The sequence below is a fragment of the Protopterus annectens genome, chromosome 5.part0 (assembly GCF_019279795.1).
Source record: "Protopterus annectens isolate FY-2018-M chromosome 5.part0, PAN1.0, whole genome shotgun sequence".
NCBI lineage: Eukaryota > Metazoa > Chordata > Ceratodontiformes > Protopteridae > Protopterus > Protopterus annectens.
In genome coordinates this window covers 1,561,530,778-1,561,545,531 of record NC_056735.1, presented here as the reverse complement: position 1 = coordinate 1,561,545,531, position 14,754 = coordinate 1,561,530,778, and the positions used below count along the sequence as shown (strand labels likewise).

The 14,754-nt window shown below is 44.1% G+C and overlaps 1 protein-coding gene across 4 annotated transcripts in view; it reads right to left on the bottom strand.

The window, feature by feature from the left end:
- The window catches only part of LOC122801775 (amyloid beta precursor protein), a 3,200,820-nt gene that overhangs the window by 1,022,060 nt on the left and 2,164,006 nt on the right, over positions 1–14,754 (bottom strand). For all 4 annotated transcript variants that reach the window (XM_044071354.1, XM_044071353.1, XM_044071356.1 and 1 more), the window contains one exon: positions 9,083–9,216. In XM_044071354.1, coding sequence (XP_043927289.1) covers positions 9,083–9,216 — 134 coding nt within the window. The remainder of the gene's footprint in view (positions 1–9,082; positions 9,217–14,754) is intronic.

The following is a 14,754-nucleotide window of genomic DNA, read 5'->3' as shown; positions in this document are numbered from 1 at the left end:
AAAGACTTTCAGTCACTATTGAGTAAAAATGTTATAAGACAAGAAACATCAGCACCTTACTCACCCCATCAGAATGAGACAGCAGAGAGAAACTGGAGAACACTGTTCAAAATGGCAAGGTGTATGTTGATAGAGAGTGACCTATCTAAAGAGTTGTGGACATATGCAGTAATGACTGCTGCTTTTATTCGCAACAGATGTTACAACAGGCGTGTGGGGCAGACCCCATTCTAACAGGAAAGAAGCCTGATCTTTCAAGGATGAGAGAATTTGGATCAGTGTGCTATACATACAGACAAGATAAAAAGAAGTTAGACCCAAGATGTGACAAGGGGATTTTTGTCAGATCTGATAAAAACAGCACATCATATCTGGTCTATTATCCTGACACAGGAAGGGTCCTTAGACACAGGTTAGTCAAGTTCATTACTAAGAATGTAGCTGAATGCCACATTCAGACAGACTCAGAAGTGATGAATGAAAATGTTAATACCAGAAGAAGTGTGCATATTAAGTCAGAATCAAAAGCTGACAATCAAATCACAAAAATAAGGCACGAAGAGGAAAGGCAGGATACACACTACTCTAAAAGAGAGAAAAAAACACCTGCATACTTGGACTAGGAGTGTAAAGTTGAAAATGATTATGTGACAGTTAATGTTGACTATTGTTACAGAGTTATATGCAACACACCGCAGAGCTTTAAAGAGGCCATGACTTCGTCTAACTCGGAGAAGTGGGTCAAAGCTATGAAAGAGGAACTTAAGTCTTTAAAGGAAAACAACACATTTACACTCACCACACTGCCAAAAGATAAAAATGCAGTGGGGGGTAGATGGGTTTTCACTGTAAAAGACAATGCAGATAATACTGAGACTTACAAAGCTAGATATGTGGCTAAAGGCTGCAGTCAAGTCGTTGGTATAGACTATAATGAAACATTTGCACCAACTGCAGGTATGACATCTGTACGAAGTGTAATGCAGATGGCAGCTCAGTACGATTTAGAATTGCCCCAGATGGATGTACAAACAGCTTATTTACATGCTCCTTTTGACTGTGAGGTGTATATGGAGCAACCTGAAGGTTCTGAAAAGAAATCAAATAATGATGAAAAATTGGTTTGTAAACTGAATAAGTCATTGTACGGCTTGAAAAGTACAGTTTTGTACCTACCATAAATGTAGATGTCCGATAGATATGCAACTGCAGTCATAACATATGGGTTGTCCTGCCTCAGGCAGCCCTTGGCCGGCCGGATTCCAAAGTCTGGGTCCGATGTCGGCTGATGTCGCATATCTCTCAGACTTAAGAGCGGCTGGAGTACATAAGCATCAGCCGACGCCATCTTCTTCAGTGTTTCTTGCCCCAGATGCCAGATGCCAGGTGCCCTCCAAGGAAGGCTGTAATCAAATTGGAATACAAAAACAGGTTTCCAGACAAATAAATAAGCAATAAACAGATACACCATAACAGATATCCCCAGCTAAGGATAACAGGGAGAGGAGTGGACCCAAGGCATAGAGGGGAAGGAGGGAGGGAAAACCCAACTGCAGTTGCATATCTATCGGACATCTACATTTATGGTAGGTACAAAACTGTACTATGTCCTTCAAGAATGCAACTGCAGTCATAACATATGGGTTGAATACCATAGCTTAGCTGGGGGAGGTGGAATGCTCTAAGAAAAGGATGGTGTAGCTATCAATCCCTGCAGGACTGCCAAAGCAAAGCCTGCTCTGGATCTGGAATATAAAGGGAGGTTGTAGTGTTTGGAGAATGTATGCACGGAGCTCCATGTAGCAGCTTCTAGAATGTCTTTTGTAGGCACCCCTCTTAAGAATGCTGTAGAGGTGGCTGTAGCTCTGGTAGAGTGTGGTCCGACATTGGCTGGTACACTCTTTCCATGGAAGGAATAACATAATCTGATGCAATGTCCAATCCATTTTGAAATAGTCTGTTTGGAAATTGCTTTTCCTTGTACTCCAGGGGCGTAAGCTACAAAAAGCTGATTAGACTTCCTATTGGCCTTGGTTCTGTCCAGGTAGTAGCGAAGTTGTCTGTGAATGTCCAAGGTATGTAACAGTCTTTCCCCTTTGTTCTCAGGATTGGGAAAGAAAGTAGGCAGGTGAATTGCTTGATTTAAAGAAACCCTAGATACCACTTTTGGCAGAAAGCTAGGGTTGGTTCGTAAGGAGACCCTGTCTCTATGAAAGGTTATGAACGGTGGTATTGCCATTAGGGCCTGTAATTCTGAAACCCTTCTTGCTGAGGTAATCGCCAACAGGAAAGCTGTCTTCCATGAGAGAAATTGTAAGTCCACAGAAGCTGCTGGCTCAAAGGGGGGTAGAGTCAGTTTTTCTAGGACATAGTTGAGGTCCCAAGCTGGTACTGGGGCCTTTCTTGGTGGCTTTATATTCTTGATTCCCCTAAGGAATTGCCTTAACAAAGGATGTGAAAACACAGGTGGATCAGTGTTGTATCTAGCTGAAATAGCTGAAGCATGTATTTTTATGGAAGAATATGAGAGTCCATTCTGTAGCATATCTGCCAAATATTCCAGGATGAGTGGGATGTTCAATAATGATGCATCATGACCCTTGCTGGTATTCCAAATGCTGAATCTCTTCCATTTTGCTGAATAAACCTTTCTGGTGGATGGTCTTCGGGCTTCTGTTAGTATCCGCTGAACTTCCTTGGAGAGAGATAGATTGAGGTTATTCATGGGATCTCCCAAGCTGTTAGCTGCAGCGTCTGAATGTTGGGATGTACTGTCTTGAAGTTGTTTTGAGTCAAAAGATGGGGCCATTGGGGAAGGGCCCACTTTTTGTTGTGACATATGCTCTGTAGTAGTGGGTACCAGTGTTGTCTTGGCCAGTCTGGAGCTATTAGGATCCCCTTGGGCTTCTCTGCTTTGATCTTTAGTAGTACTGTGGTCATCAATGGCAGAGGTGGAAATGCATAGATTTTTAGGAAGTTCCAGTTGAATGAGAGAGCATCTATTTTCCATGCTTGTGGATGGTATGTCCTTGAACAGAACTTTTGTAGATGATGATTGAAGTGGGAGGCAAATAGGTCTACCCCATGTCGAGGTGAGTCGTATGAAGATTTCTGGATGTAACCTCCACTCGTGGGGGTCTAGGAAATTCCTGCTTAGGCTGTCCGCCAGCACATTGTCTTTGCCTGGAACAAACTGGGATTGCAACTGTATGTTTAAGCTCAGTGATTTTTCCCAAAGATTCATTGTCAGTCTGCAAAGGGGGTAAGAATGGGTGCCCCCCTGCTTGTTTATGTACCACATCACAGTGGTGTTGTCTGTCCGTATTAGCAGGTGGCCTTGCTGAAGTTGTTGTCGAAAGGCCTCGATGGCATGTATTACTGCCAGCATTTCTTTTTGGTTGATATGCAGATGTGTTTCCTTTGGAGACCATTGTCCTTGAATACATCTGCCCTCCATGTGCGCCCCCCATCCAAGGTCTGAGGCGTCTATGGTCATTGTCTGTGTTATTTGAGGTTTTTTGAATGACATACCTGTGTTTGCCTGGCTTACCGAGGCCCACCATAGAAATTCCTTTTGTAGGCATGGAATGAGCGGTATGGTTGTCTCTGGGTTGTTGCTGTGTTGAGACCATAAACTTTTTAGGTACCATTGAAGCTTTCTCATGTGTAGTCTTGCTAATGGAACCAGGAGAATGCAGGATGCCATGTAACCCAGGGCCTGTAGGAATCTCCTTGCAGTCATCTGGGTGAGCTTTGCCAAACCTTTGAAATAATGAGTTAACTTCTTTTGCTTGTCTTCTGTCAGGTAAGCCATTTGAGAGGCTGTGTCTAGTTTGGCTCCTAAGAAAGTTATTTGCTGGGATGGCTGAAGTCTTGACTTTTGGAAGTTGACTGTGTATCCCAGAGCTTGTAGCAATTGTATGACATAATTCAAGTTTTTTGTCAAAATCAGTTTGTCATCCGCTTGTATGAGGCAGTCGTCCAGGTACGGGTAAATTTGGAACCCCTGGAGCCTGCAATGAGCAATTACTGAAGCCAGGCATTTCGTGAATACTCTGGGCACAGTAGATAAGCCAAATGGCAATGCTGAGAATTGATAATGCTCTGGCCCTGCAAGAAATCTGAGGTATCTTCTGCAGCTGTGTCTGATAGGGACATGCAGGTATGCCTCCTTGAGGTCCAGAGTAATCAGCCAAGACCCCTTGCCCAGCATGGGAAGGAGTTGCTGTAAAGTCAGCATTTTGAACTTTGGTACTATGAGAAAGGTGTTTAATGCGGACAAATCCAGTATTGGTCTCCATTGAGTTTCTTTTCTTGGAACAAGGAACAGTCTTGAGTAAAACCCCTGGCCTTGTTCTTGTTGTGGAACTTTTTCTATTGCTTTGATCTGAGCAAGCAGAGAAATTTGCTTGATAGCCTCTGCCCTCTGGTTTTGTGGTAGGTTTGGCATGCCTTGTTTCCTTGGCAAGGTATGAAAGGGGAACCTGTAGCCTTGGTCTATAATGTCAAAAATCCATTTGTCCTTTGTCAATCTGTGCCAATTGTCTGAAAACAGAGATAATTTTCTGCCCAAGGGAGCTTCTGTTTGCTCCTTGGTCAGCGGAAGTAGAGGAAAGTCATTGGGATTGTCCCTGTGGGGCAGGAGAAGCCCCTGTGTCACTTCTTTGGTTTGCTGGTTGCCATTGTCGTCCCCTGTAGGAACCTCTGTATTGTCCTCTTCCTCGGCCACCCCTGTTTTTGCCCCTTTGAAATCTTTCAGGATTAGGAAAGGACCAGTTTTTTGAAGGCCAATTCCTGCTGAATCTGGGTGGCTGAACCTGGAGAAAATCTTTGACTGTCTGAACTGACTTGGCTTTTTCCTCAATGGACTTTAATACATCTTTAGCATTAGCACCAAAAAGCTTGTTCTTTTCCAAGGGTGCATCAAGAAGTTTTGCCTTAACATGATCTGGTAGAGGTTGTTCTTTTAACCATGCATGTCTACGAATGACCGCCCCTGTCATAGCTGCCCTACATGAAGCTTCCAATGCATCATATCCACACTGAAGAAAGTGATTGCTAACTTGCTGAGAGTTATGTACAGCCTCCTGCAAAGACTTCCTATCTAAAGGTTCAGGAGAGGCCAAAGTTTTCTGTAAATCATCTAACAGGTAATCCTGATATTGAAACATATGAAAGAGACAATTGAGAGCTCTCATAGATAAAGTAGTGGAGGTGTAAGCCTTCTTCCCCCATCTCTCTAATGACCTAGCTTCCCTGTTGGAAGGCAAAGGATTTTTGGAGGTGGTAGCTGAAACCCCTTTTGGCCCCTGTGAAATAGTTTCTAAATCAACAGCATGGGCCCTAAAGAAATGAGAATGTGTTTCTGGGACCCTATAGTATCTGTCAGGCTTGGCAGGAGCAGGAGGAAGAGTATCAGGGGTAACACTGGAGTCAGAGTATAGATCATCCAAAACATCAAGCACAGGAGGGTACAGCTAAGGGCCTGTGTTGGGGCTTTTTAAGGAAGGTTCGAAGGCGCTTTCTGGAATCAGAATATTCCTGGCCTTGCCACTTAAAATGTTCCCTCATGGAATGCAGAACTTCCCCAAAAGAAATATCCTCAGGAGGGGAGGCCGAGGGGATGGAGTCCTCTGCATCTGAGTCCTCATAGGTCTGGAAAGGCTCTTCCTGGCTATCGGAGTGAACAGAGTCCTCAGAATCTTCATCTGAAGGGAGAGGGTCAGTGGGCTCAAGCCTGGACCTCTTATCAGGAAGAGGCTGGGATCCTCTCTCAGGATGGGCCTGGGAACCTCTGATCATGGAAATTAAGTCTGCGGCCATAGTCATGATTTGTGTTTCAGGAGTAGGCTGAGGTAAGGCTTTAGCAGTAAGGTGCTTGGTCTTGCTGGCTGCCTTAGCACATGTGTAGGCCTTGATAGACATGGACATGGGAGGCCTAGCAGCTCCACGTGCAGGAGTGACTTTATCCACAGCAATGGTCTTGGGCATTTCCTCGGTTTCAGTATCCGGAGGAAAATCAATAACTGGCGTCGGTGTGGACTCCGGTATCGGAGGTATCGGTAATGCGGTGTCTTCGGTTCGGAGCGGTGAAATAACCACCTCAGAGGGAACCGGGGCACTCGCGGTAGGTTTTGGCGTGGTGTCGGTGGAAGACGCGGGCCGAGGATGTCGGTCCCAGTCTTTTCGTTTTTTAGGAGTCTGCGATGTCGGTAATTCTGACGGCATTGTATAATCGAATTTCTCGCCGAAAAAGTCTTCAGCAAACTCCGCCCGGCGCCTGACAGTGCGCTTATTGAAGCGAGCACAGGCGGCACAGGCCGAGACGTCGTGGTCTGGGCCAAGGCAAGGAAGGCAGTAAGAATGGAAATCCTTATGAGGTATTTGTTTACCACAAGACAAACAATTATTTACTTTTTCAGTAATTTCTGACATCGGCTGAGGCAAGAAAGGGTCCCCAACGGGGTACTTCGCTTTTTTGATGACTTCGGATCGAAGAATACAGGAGCTGACCGACCGGCACTTGCGAACTGCTTCTGCTTCGGGCACCGCGCGGCAAGAAAGACTGAAGAAGATGGCGTCGGCTGATGCTTATGTACTCCAGCCGCTCTGACGTCGGAGAGATATGCGACATCAGCCGACATCGGACCCAGACTTTGGAATCCGGCCGACCGGGGCTGCCTGAGGCAGGACAACCCATATGTTATGACTGCAGTTGCATTCTTGAAGGACTTCAATCAGGAACAAAATGTTGCACGATTATCTTTGTGAAAATAGTTTTATCCAAAACCCCGTAGACCATTGTGTATACACTAGACAAGCTGAAAATGAGAAAACAGTCCTAATTACATGGGTTGACTATCTCATTATAGCAGCTAGTCACAAAGAATCACTGAACAATGTAAAGGAAATGCTCAAAGCTAAATTTAAAATGAAAGATCTGGGAAAGCTAAGACATTTTCTAGGTATTGACTTTACCCAGCATAGCAGTGAAGTAAAGATGAACCAAAAGAGGTACATCACAAAAATTCTTGAGAAATTTGGTATGTCTAATTGTAAAGTAAGAAGTACCCCTTCTGAACAAAAAACAAACTTTGAATGTGACAGTGAATCTACAGATCCAAGAAAATATCGCGAGCTTGTGGGTAGTTTGACATATGTTATGACAAGCACGAGACCTGATCTTAGCTGGATTGTAAGAAAACTTTCACAATATTTGTCACAACTGAGTGAATCTCATTTAACACTAGCCAAACGTGTTAAGGTACTTAAAAGGTACATTGGACAGAGAGCTGTGTTACAAGAAAAGTAAAGAGAAACTTCAGCTTGTAGCATACAATGATGCAGGTTGGGCAACAGATCAAAACGATAGGCGTAGTACAACAGGTTATTGCTTTAGCCTCAATAGAGACGGGCCTATTATTTCATGGAAATCAAAGAAACAACAAATGGCGGCTTTATCTACATGTGAGGCAGAGTATGTGGCACTGGCAGCAACACAGGAGAGTTTGTACCTTTTACAGCTGTTGAGTGGAATGGATGGAGAGTGCAAGTATGTGCCAGTAACAATATTTGAGGACAATCAAGGAGCAATCGCTTTGTCGAAAAATCCAGTAAGCTGACAGAGATGTAAGCATGTTGACATTAGGTAGCATTTTGTTAGGTCAGCACTTAATGATGACAAAATAAGCATTGAATATTGTCCGACAACAGACATGGTTGCAGATATCTTTACTAAATCTGCTACGAAATCGAAGATTGAAAAGGTCATGTATTATGTATTGGGAATGCGAAGGAAAAGTTATCCAAAATATGTTCTTAAAATGTATTTGTATACAGTGTAAAAGCAAGTGGGGGTGTTGGCTGATAATAATAAAAGAGAGTGAATGATCTTATGTGTGCTCTTACACTCACGTCATTGGTGTGGAGAGGTCAAGAAAGGTCATACAACCATGTGCTTTATAATAAAGGAGGAAGCAAGGGTTCTTCTCTTCTTCCATTTTTAACCAGATTGATTGCCTTCACTTGTGTTTATTTTCCTCTGTGAATGTATGTTTAACCCGACTTTCTTACCCTTAAGATGATAACGCCAACAGAATGACACGGCACCAGGAAGGAAAGATGTGCAAATAAAAGCCAGCTTTTCACTCTAGCGCTGGTGGAGACCAGGGTTCATGAAGGTTGCTGGGCAGGGTGAGTAGACAGATCATTACTTGTCAAACCTAAAACAAAAGGCATGTAGCAGAAGGATAAGGCTACATCACATGAAAATCTGCTTCTGTGATTAGCAGTTGGGGTATACCAGGCTAATTTTCCTGCCACAGCAGATCCACTGTCTTGGTGGTTGAGAGCTGGTGACCCTAACCCAGAGGGATTAATGGTCTGTGTGAGCCACAGTAATTGTCTGTGGCACTGAAGACAGCAGGGACCCAGGGGAGTCACAGTGCACCAGAGACACAACCCATAAAATGATCTGTGGAGAAAAATACTACACTAACTACAAAGGAACTTATGCTCTGTGCATCTGATAAAGCTAGCATATGGTAGAAAATAACTTGACAAAAATCTGTGGCTAATGTTGCGAGGACAGTCAAATATAGCTGATGTGACAGAATTATAGCCTATGCAACGATATCTGCTAATCTCAGTGCCACAGTTTATGCTTCTTGAGTTTTGAACAGCACCTGATATGGTGTCTAAACAGTAATGTACTACAATGCTGAAAGTCTCCATACAAAATAATTAAAAAAAAAATTCCTTTTTGATGTACGAGTGTACATAACATGCTAGGACAAGGGCTGTTGTACCGAATACTCCAGAAACACAGCTGCAAAATAATACTTCCCTAATATCGATATAAGTACACCACTGTCATTTTGCATTCATGCACAAGTAGCTAAGGATTATTTCGGTGAAATGAATAGTATTTATCAGACTACAACATTCATATTTTAAAGTGCCAAATGCTCTTCACTCCAGATTGCTCTCCCCTCATCCTCATTTCTACTATGCATCACTTCCCAGGCACATATTTCTTCCTAATGCTTCATTGAGGTGTACAATTAAGAAGGCATAATCTTACCCGAGACATTTCCTCCCGCTGTTTGGCCTCTAGCATCTCTTTTGCCTTCTGGAAGCGGGCATGTTCATTCTCATCCCCAGGTGTTTCAAGATACTTGTCAACAGCATCGGGAGTACTGGCTGCTGTGGTAGGAACTGGTGGGGAAAGGGGAAACATGAGGTGTAGGACAGAAGAAAGCAATTAGGATTATTAAGTTTTTAATGAATACTTTTGCTTTGTCACATTTTAATATGTTTTTGATCTCCAGTATCCTTATTAGCAATCATTTCATTGATCTAGCCTAGATGCATTCATGTTGATTTCACAAGGAAATATCAGCAAATGCCTACATTATGAATACACTTTACTGAAAGCCACTTCCTGCTAACCTTAAACTACTTTTTCTTGTAGAAGGGCAAAGCCAAGCACACCACATACATTACACATATACATTATATACATACATATACACACACATACATAACAGTGGGGAGGACTGCATATCCCAGTACTGGCACTTGCTGAACCTTAGTACAGTTGTTTGGCTCCTGCCTAGATTACTGGTCTAAGTAGGTCTGTCATGTGGATCACCCCATACTAATCCAGCCAACAAACTTCATGTAAGATGCATAAAACAGAGCATCAGCATAAAATAAGCTGAAACCTCAGGAGTGGCTTACCTTAACTGTAGCTATTAAAGTGTGGTCACTGTTGCAGTCATAACATACAGGTCTCTGCCACTGGCTGAGTCTGATATCCGGCCATACATTCAGAGCTATGCACCCTTCAATCATGCTCATACTGACATCACCTTAGTCAGTAGCCTTCAAATACATGAAATATAGATGGCATTTACCGGTGACAGCTTTGGTTCTTTCTTACCTCCAAACAGGGCACAGCCAATATCTACAAAGTACAGTTTTGTACCTACCATAAATGTAGATGTCCGATAGGTATGCATCTGCAGTCATAACATATGGGTTGTCCTGCCTCAGGCAGCCCTTCGGTCGGCCGGATTCCAAAGTCTGGGTCTGGCCTTGGCTGATGTCGCACTTTCCCCGACGTCAGAGCGTCTGGGGTATAAAAGCATCAGCCAACGCCATTTTCCTCAGTTTTTCTTGCCCCAGATGCCAGGAGCCCTCTAGGAAGGCTAAATTTGGATAAATGCAGAAAAGTTCCAAACATTTGCAAAATTATATACAAGTATAAACAAACAAATACACCATAATAGATTCCCCCAGCTAGCTAAAAGAGGGGTAAGCACCCTAGGAATACCACAGAGGGATAGGAGGGAGGGTAATCCTGACTGCAGATGCATACCTATCGGACATCTACATTTATGGTAGGTACAAAACTGTACTATGTCCTTCAAGGATGCATCTGCAGTCATAACATATGGGTAGAATACCATAGCCAATCTGGGGGAGGAAGTACTAAGAAAAGGATGGTGTAGTTAAGATCCCTTGCAGGACTGCAGTAGCAAACCCTGCTCTGGATCTGGAGTATAAAGGTAGATTGTAATGCTTGGCAAATGTATGCACGGAGCTCCAAGTAGCAGCTTCTAAAATGTCCTTGGTAGCCACCCCTCGTAGGAAGGCTGTAGTGGTGGCTGTGGCCCTTGTGGAGTGAGGCCTGATGTTTTCAGGAACTGTCTTTCCATGAAAGGAGTAGCAAAATCGAATGCAATTTCCTATCCATTTTGAGATTGTCTGTTTGGAAATTGCTCTTCCTTGCACCCCAGTAGCATATGCTACAAAATGTTGGTCAGTTTTTCTGCTAGTTTTTGTTCTGTCCAAGTAGTAGCGTAGTTGTCTGTGTATATCCAGGGTGTGCAAAAGTTCTTCCCCTCTATTCTGTGGATTAGGGAAGAATGTAGGCAGGTGGATAGCTTGGTTCAAGGATACCCTAGATACCACCTTTGGCATAAAAGTAGGATTGGTTCTTAGAGAAACTCTGTCCTGGTGGAAAATAAGAAATGGCTGCACTGCCATTAATGCTTGTAACTCAGATACTCTTCTTGCTGAAGTGATTGCCAGAAGGAATGCAGTTTTCCAAGACAGAAACTGTAGATCTGCTGATGCTGCTGGTTCAAAAGGAGAAAGTGTCAGTTTCTCCAGCACAAAGTTGAGATCCCAAGCAGGTAGAGGGGGTCTTCTTGGAGGTTTAATATTTTTGATCCCTCTCAGAAATTGTCTGAGTAGAGGGTGCGAGAAGATAGGTGGATCCACATTGTATTCTGCTGAAATTGCTGAAGCATGAATCTTAATGGAAGAATAGGACAGTCCATTGTGGAACAATTCTGCTAAGTATTCTAGAATATGTGTTATGTTTGCCACTGTGACATCTGAGCCTTTTGATGTGCTCCAAATGAGAAATCTCTTCCATTTAGCCGAGTATGTCTTCCTTGTGGAAGGCCTGCAAGCCTCCAAGATAATGTCCTTCACCCTCTGAGATAAAACAATTGAATTGGTATTTAAGGAATTTTCCAGGCAGTTAGCTGCAATGTTTTCAAGTTGGGATGCAGGGTCTTGAAATTGTTCTGCGTCAGAAGAAGCGGCCATAGGGGGAGAGGCCATGATTTTGCCTGAGACATGCTTCTCAATAACGGATACCAGTGTTGCCTTGGCCAGTCTGGAGCTATTAGTATCACTCTTGGCTGTTCCTCCCTGATCTTCAGTAGAACCTTGTACATCAATGGGAGAGGTGGGAAGGCATATACTGTTAGGGCTTTCCAGCTGAAAGAGAGAGTCCACCCTCCAAGCTTGTGGGTGGTATGTCCTTGAGCAGAATGTCTTCAGTTGATGGTTGAGTGGGGAGGCGAACAGATCTATCTCCGGCATTCCCCATGTCTTTGCTATGAGCTGGAAGATGTCTGGGTGCAGCATCCATTCGTGTGCATCCATGGTTGTTCTGCTTAAGCTGTCCGCCAGTGTATTTTCTTTTCCTGGCACGAATTGGGACTGTAGTTGGATATTGAGATTCAGGCATAGTTCCCACAGATTCATAGCCATCCAGCATAGAGGGTAAGAGTGTGTGCCTCCCTGCTTGTTTATGTACCACATGACCGTGGTGTTGTCTGTCCTTATTAACAGGTGGCCTTGTTGGAGGAAGGGTTTGAAGGCCTCGATTGCATGCCTCACTGCCAGCATTTCCTTTTGGTTTATGTGCATGCTTAGCTGTCCTTGAGGCCATAGGCCTTGGATACATTTGCCCTCCATGTGTGCTCCCCATCCTCGGTCTGAGGCGTCCGTGGTGATGGTCTGCCTTGTTTTGGTTTGTTGAAAGGCAACCCTCTGTTGGACTGGCAGGCCTGAGCCCACCACAGGAATTCCTTTTGAAGGCATGGAATGATTGGTATCATGGTTTCTAAACTGTGACTGTGTTGAGACCATACACTCCTTAGGTACCATTGTAATTTCCTCATATGCAGCCTGGCATGCGGTATCAGAATTATGCAGGATGCCATGTAACCCAGGGCCTGCAGAATTTTCCTTGCAGTAAGCTGAGTTTGTCTTGTCAGAGTCATGAAGTAATCTGGAAGTTGTTTTTGTTTTTCTTCTGTGAGAAAGGCCATCTGGGTGGTTGTGTCCAGATCTGCACCCAAGAAGGTTATCCTTTGGGATGGTACTAGCCTTGACTTTTGGATGTTGACTGTGTACCCCAAGGTCTGTAGCAGGTGTATGGCATAGGCCAAGTCCTTCAACAAATTTCCCTTGTCCGCTTGAATTAGGCAGTCGTCCAGGTATGGGTAAATTTGAATTCCCTGTAGTCTGCAATGTGCAATTACTGATGCCAGGCATTTCGTGAATACTCTGGGCGCAGTAGATAAGCCAAAGGGCAATGCTGAGAATTGATAATGCTCTGATCCTGCAAGAAATCTGAGGTGTCTTCTGCAACTTGGTCGAATAGGGACGTGCAGGTATGCCTCCTTGAGATCTAGAGTCACCAGCCAAGACTCCTTGCCCAGCATGGGAAGAAGTTGCTGTAGGGTCAGCATCTTGAATTTTGGCACAATGAGATAAGTGTTCAGTGCGGACAGGTCGAGAATGGGTCTCCATTGATTTTCTTTTCTTGGTACAAGGAACAATCTGGAGTAAAATCCTTGGCCTTGTTCTGAATATGGTACCTTTTCTATAGCCTTTATCTGAAGTAAATTGTTGATCTGTCTTAAAGCCTCTGCCCTTTGATTTGGTGGAAGGTTTGGCATTCCACTTCTTTTTGGCAAAGTGTGGAAATGGAACCTATATCCTTTGTCTATTATTTGCAATGTCCATGTATCCTTTGTAATATAATGCCAGTTTTTTGAGAATAAAGCCAGCTTTCCGCCCAAGGGTGCTTCCAGTTGATCCCTGGTAGGCGGAATCAGAGTTAAGTCATTGAGCCTGTCCTGGTGCAGTGGTAGTTGTTGTTGCTGTTGCACTACTCCTCTCGTTGGCAGGCTGCCACTTACGGCCTCTGTAGGAGCCCTTCGATTGACCTCTGCCTCTAGGGCACCTGTTCCTGCCTCTCTGGGCTCAGTCCGAGCCTGGAAAGGACCAATTCTTAGTAGGCCAGTTTCTGCTGAATCTCGGTGGTTGTACTTGCAGGAAATCTTTAACTGTTTGCACAGATTTTGCCTTTTCTTCAACCTTTTTTAAGATCTCCTGAGCAGAGGAGCCAAATAAATTTTGTTTCTCCATTGGAGCATCCAGGAGTTTAGCTTTAACATGGTCTGGCAAAGATTGTTCCTTCAGCCAGGCATGCCTACGAATAACTGCCCCAGTCATAGCTGATCTAAATGAAGCCTCCAGTGCATCATAGCCACATTTTAAGAAATGATTACTAACCTGTTGTGAATTGTGTACCAAATCCTGAAGGGATTTACGGTCTAGGGGTTCAGGAGAAGAAAGTTTCTTATTCAGTTCATCTAACAAATACTCTTGGTACTGTATCATATGAAATTGACAGTTTAATGCCCTGACAGAAAGAGTTGCAGAAGTATACACCTTCTTTCCCCATCTCTCTAAAGCTCTAGACTCTCTTTCAGAAGGTAGAGGATTTTTGGCAGTGGCAACCCCTTTAGGGCCCTGAGAAATAGTTTCTGGGTCTGCAGAGTGGGCTTTATACAGATGGAAATGAGAATCCGGGACCCTGTAGTATATGTCAGGCTTAGCAGGGGCCGGAGGAAGAGTATCAGGGGCCGTACTGACATCATTGTACACATCATCAATAACATTCAGAAGAGGAGGTATAGCTAAGGGCCTATGTTGAGGCAAATGCAAAAAGGTCCTTAATCTTTTTCTAGAATCAGAGAAATCCTGACCTTGCCATTGAAAATGCTCTCTCATGGAGTGCAGAGTCTCACCAAAGGAAAACTCTTCAGGAGGGGAGGCCAAAGGGATAGATTCCTCAGCATCTGAATCCTCATAAGGAGTAAGCCTTCCTGGTGGTCTGACAACTCAGACCCATCCGTGGAATCATCTGAAGAGTGTGGGTCAGAGGGTCAGTCCTGGGCCTTTGTCCGGAGGAGGTGAGAGGCCCTGTCTGGGTGAGGTTGTGAGCCCCTAATTAAGGAAATAAGGTCCTCAGCAAGGCTGAGGATCTGTGAACTAGAGGAAGACCTCTGAGAGGTAGTTTTGGTAGGCAAAGCTTTAGATAGTTTGGCAGCTTTAGCCCTAGAGAAGGCCTTAATGGACATGGAAGCAGGGGGCTTA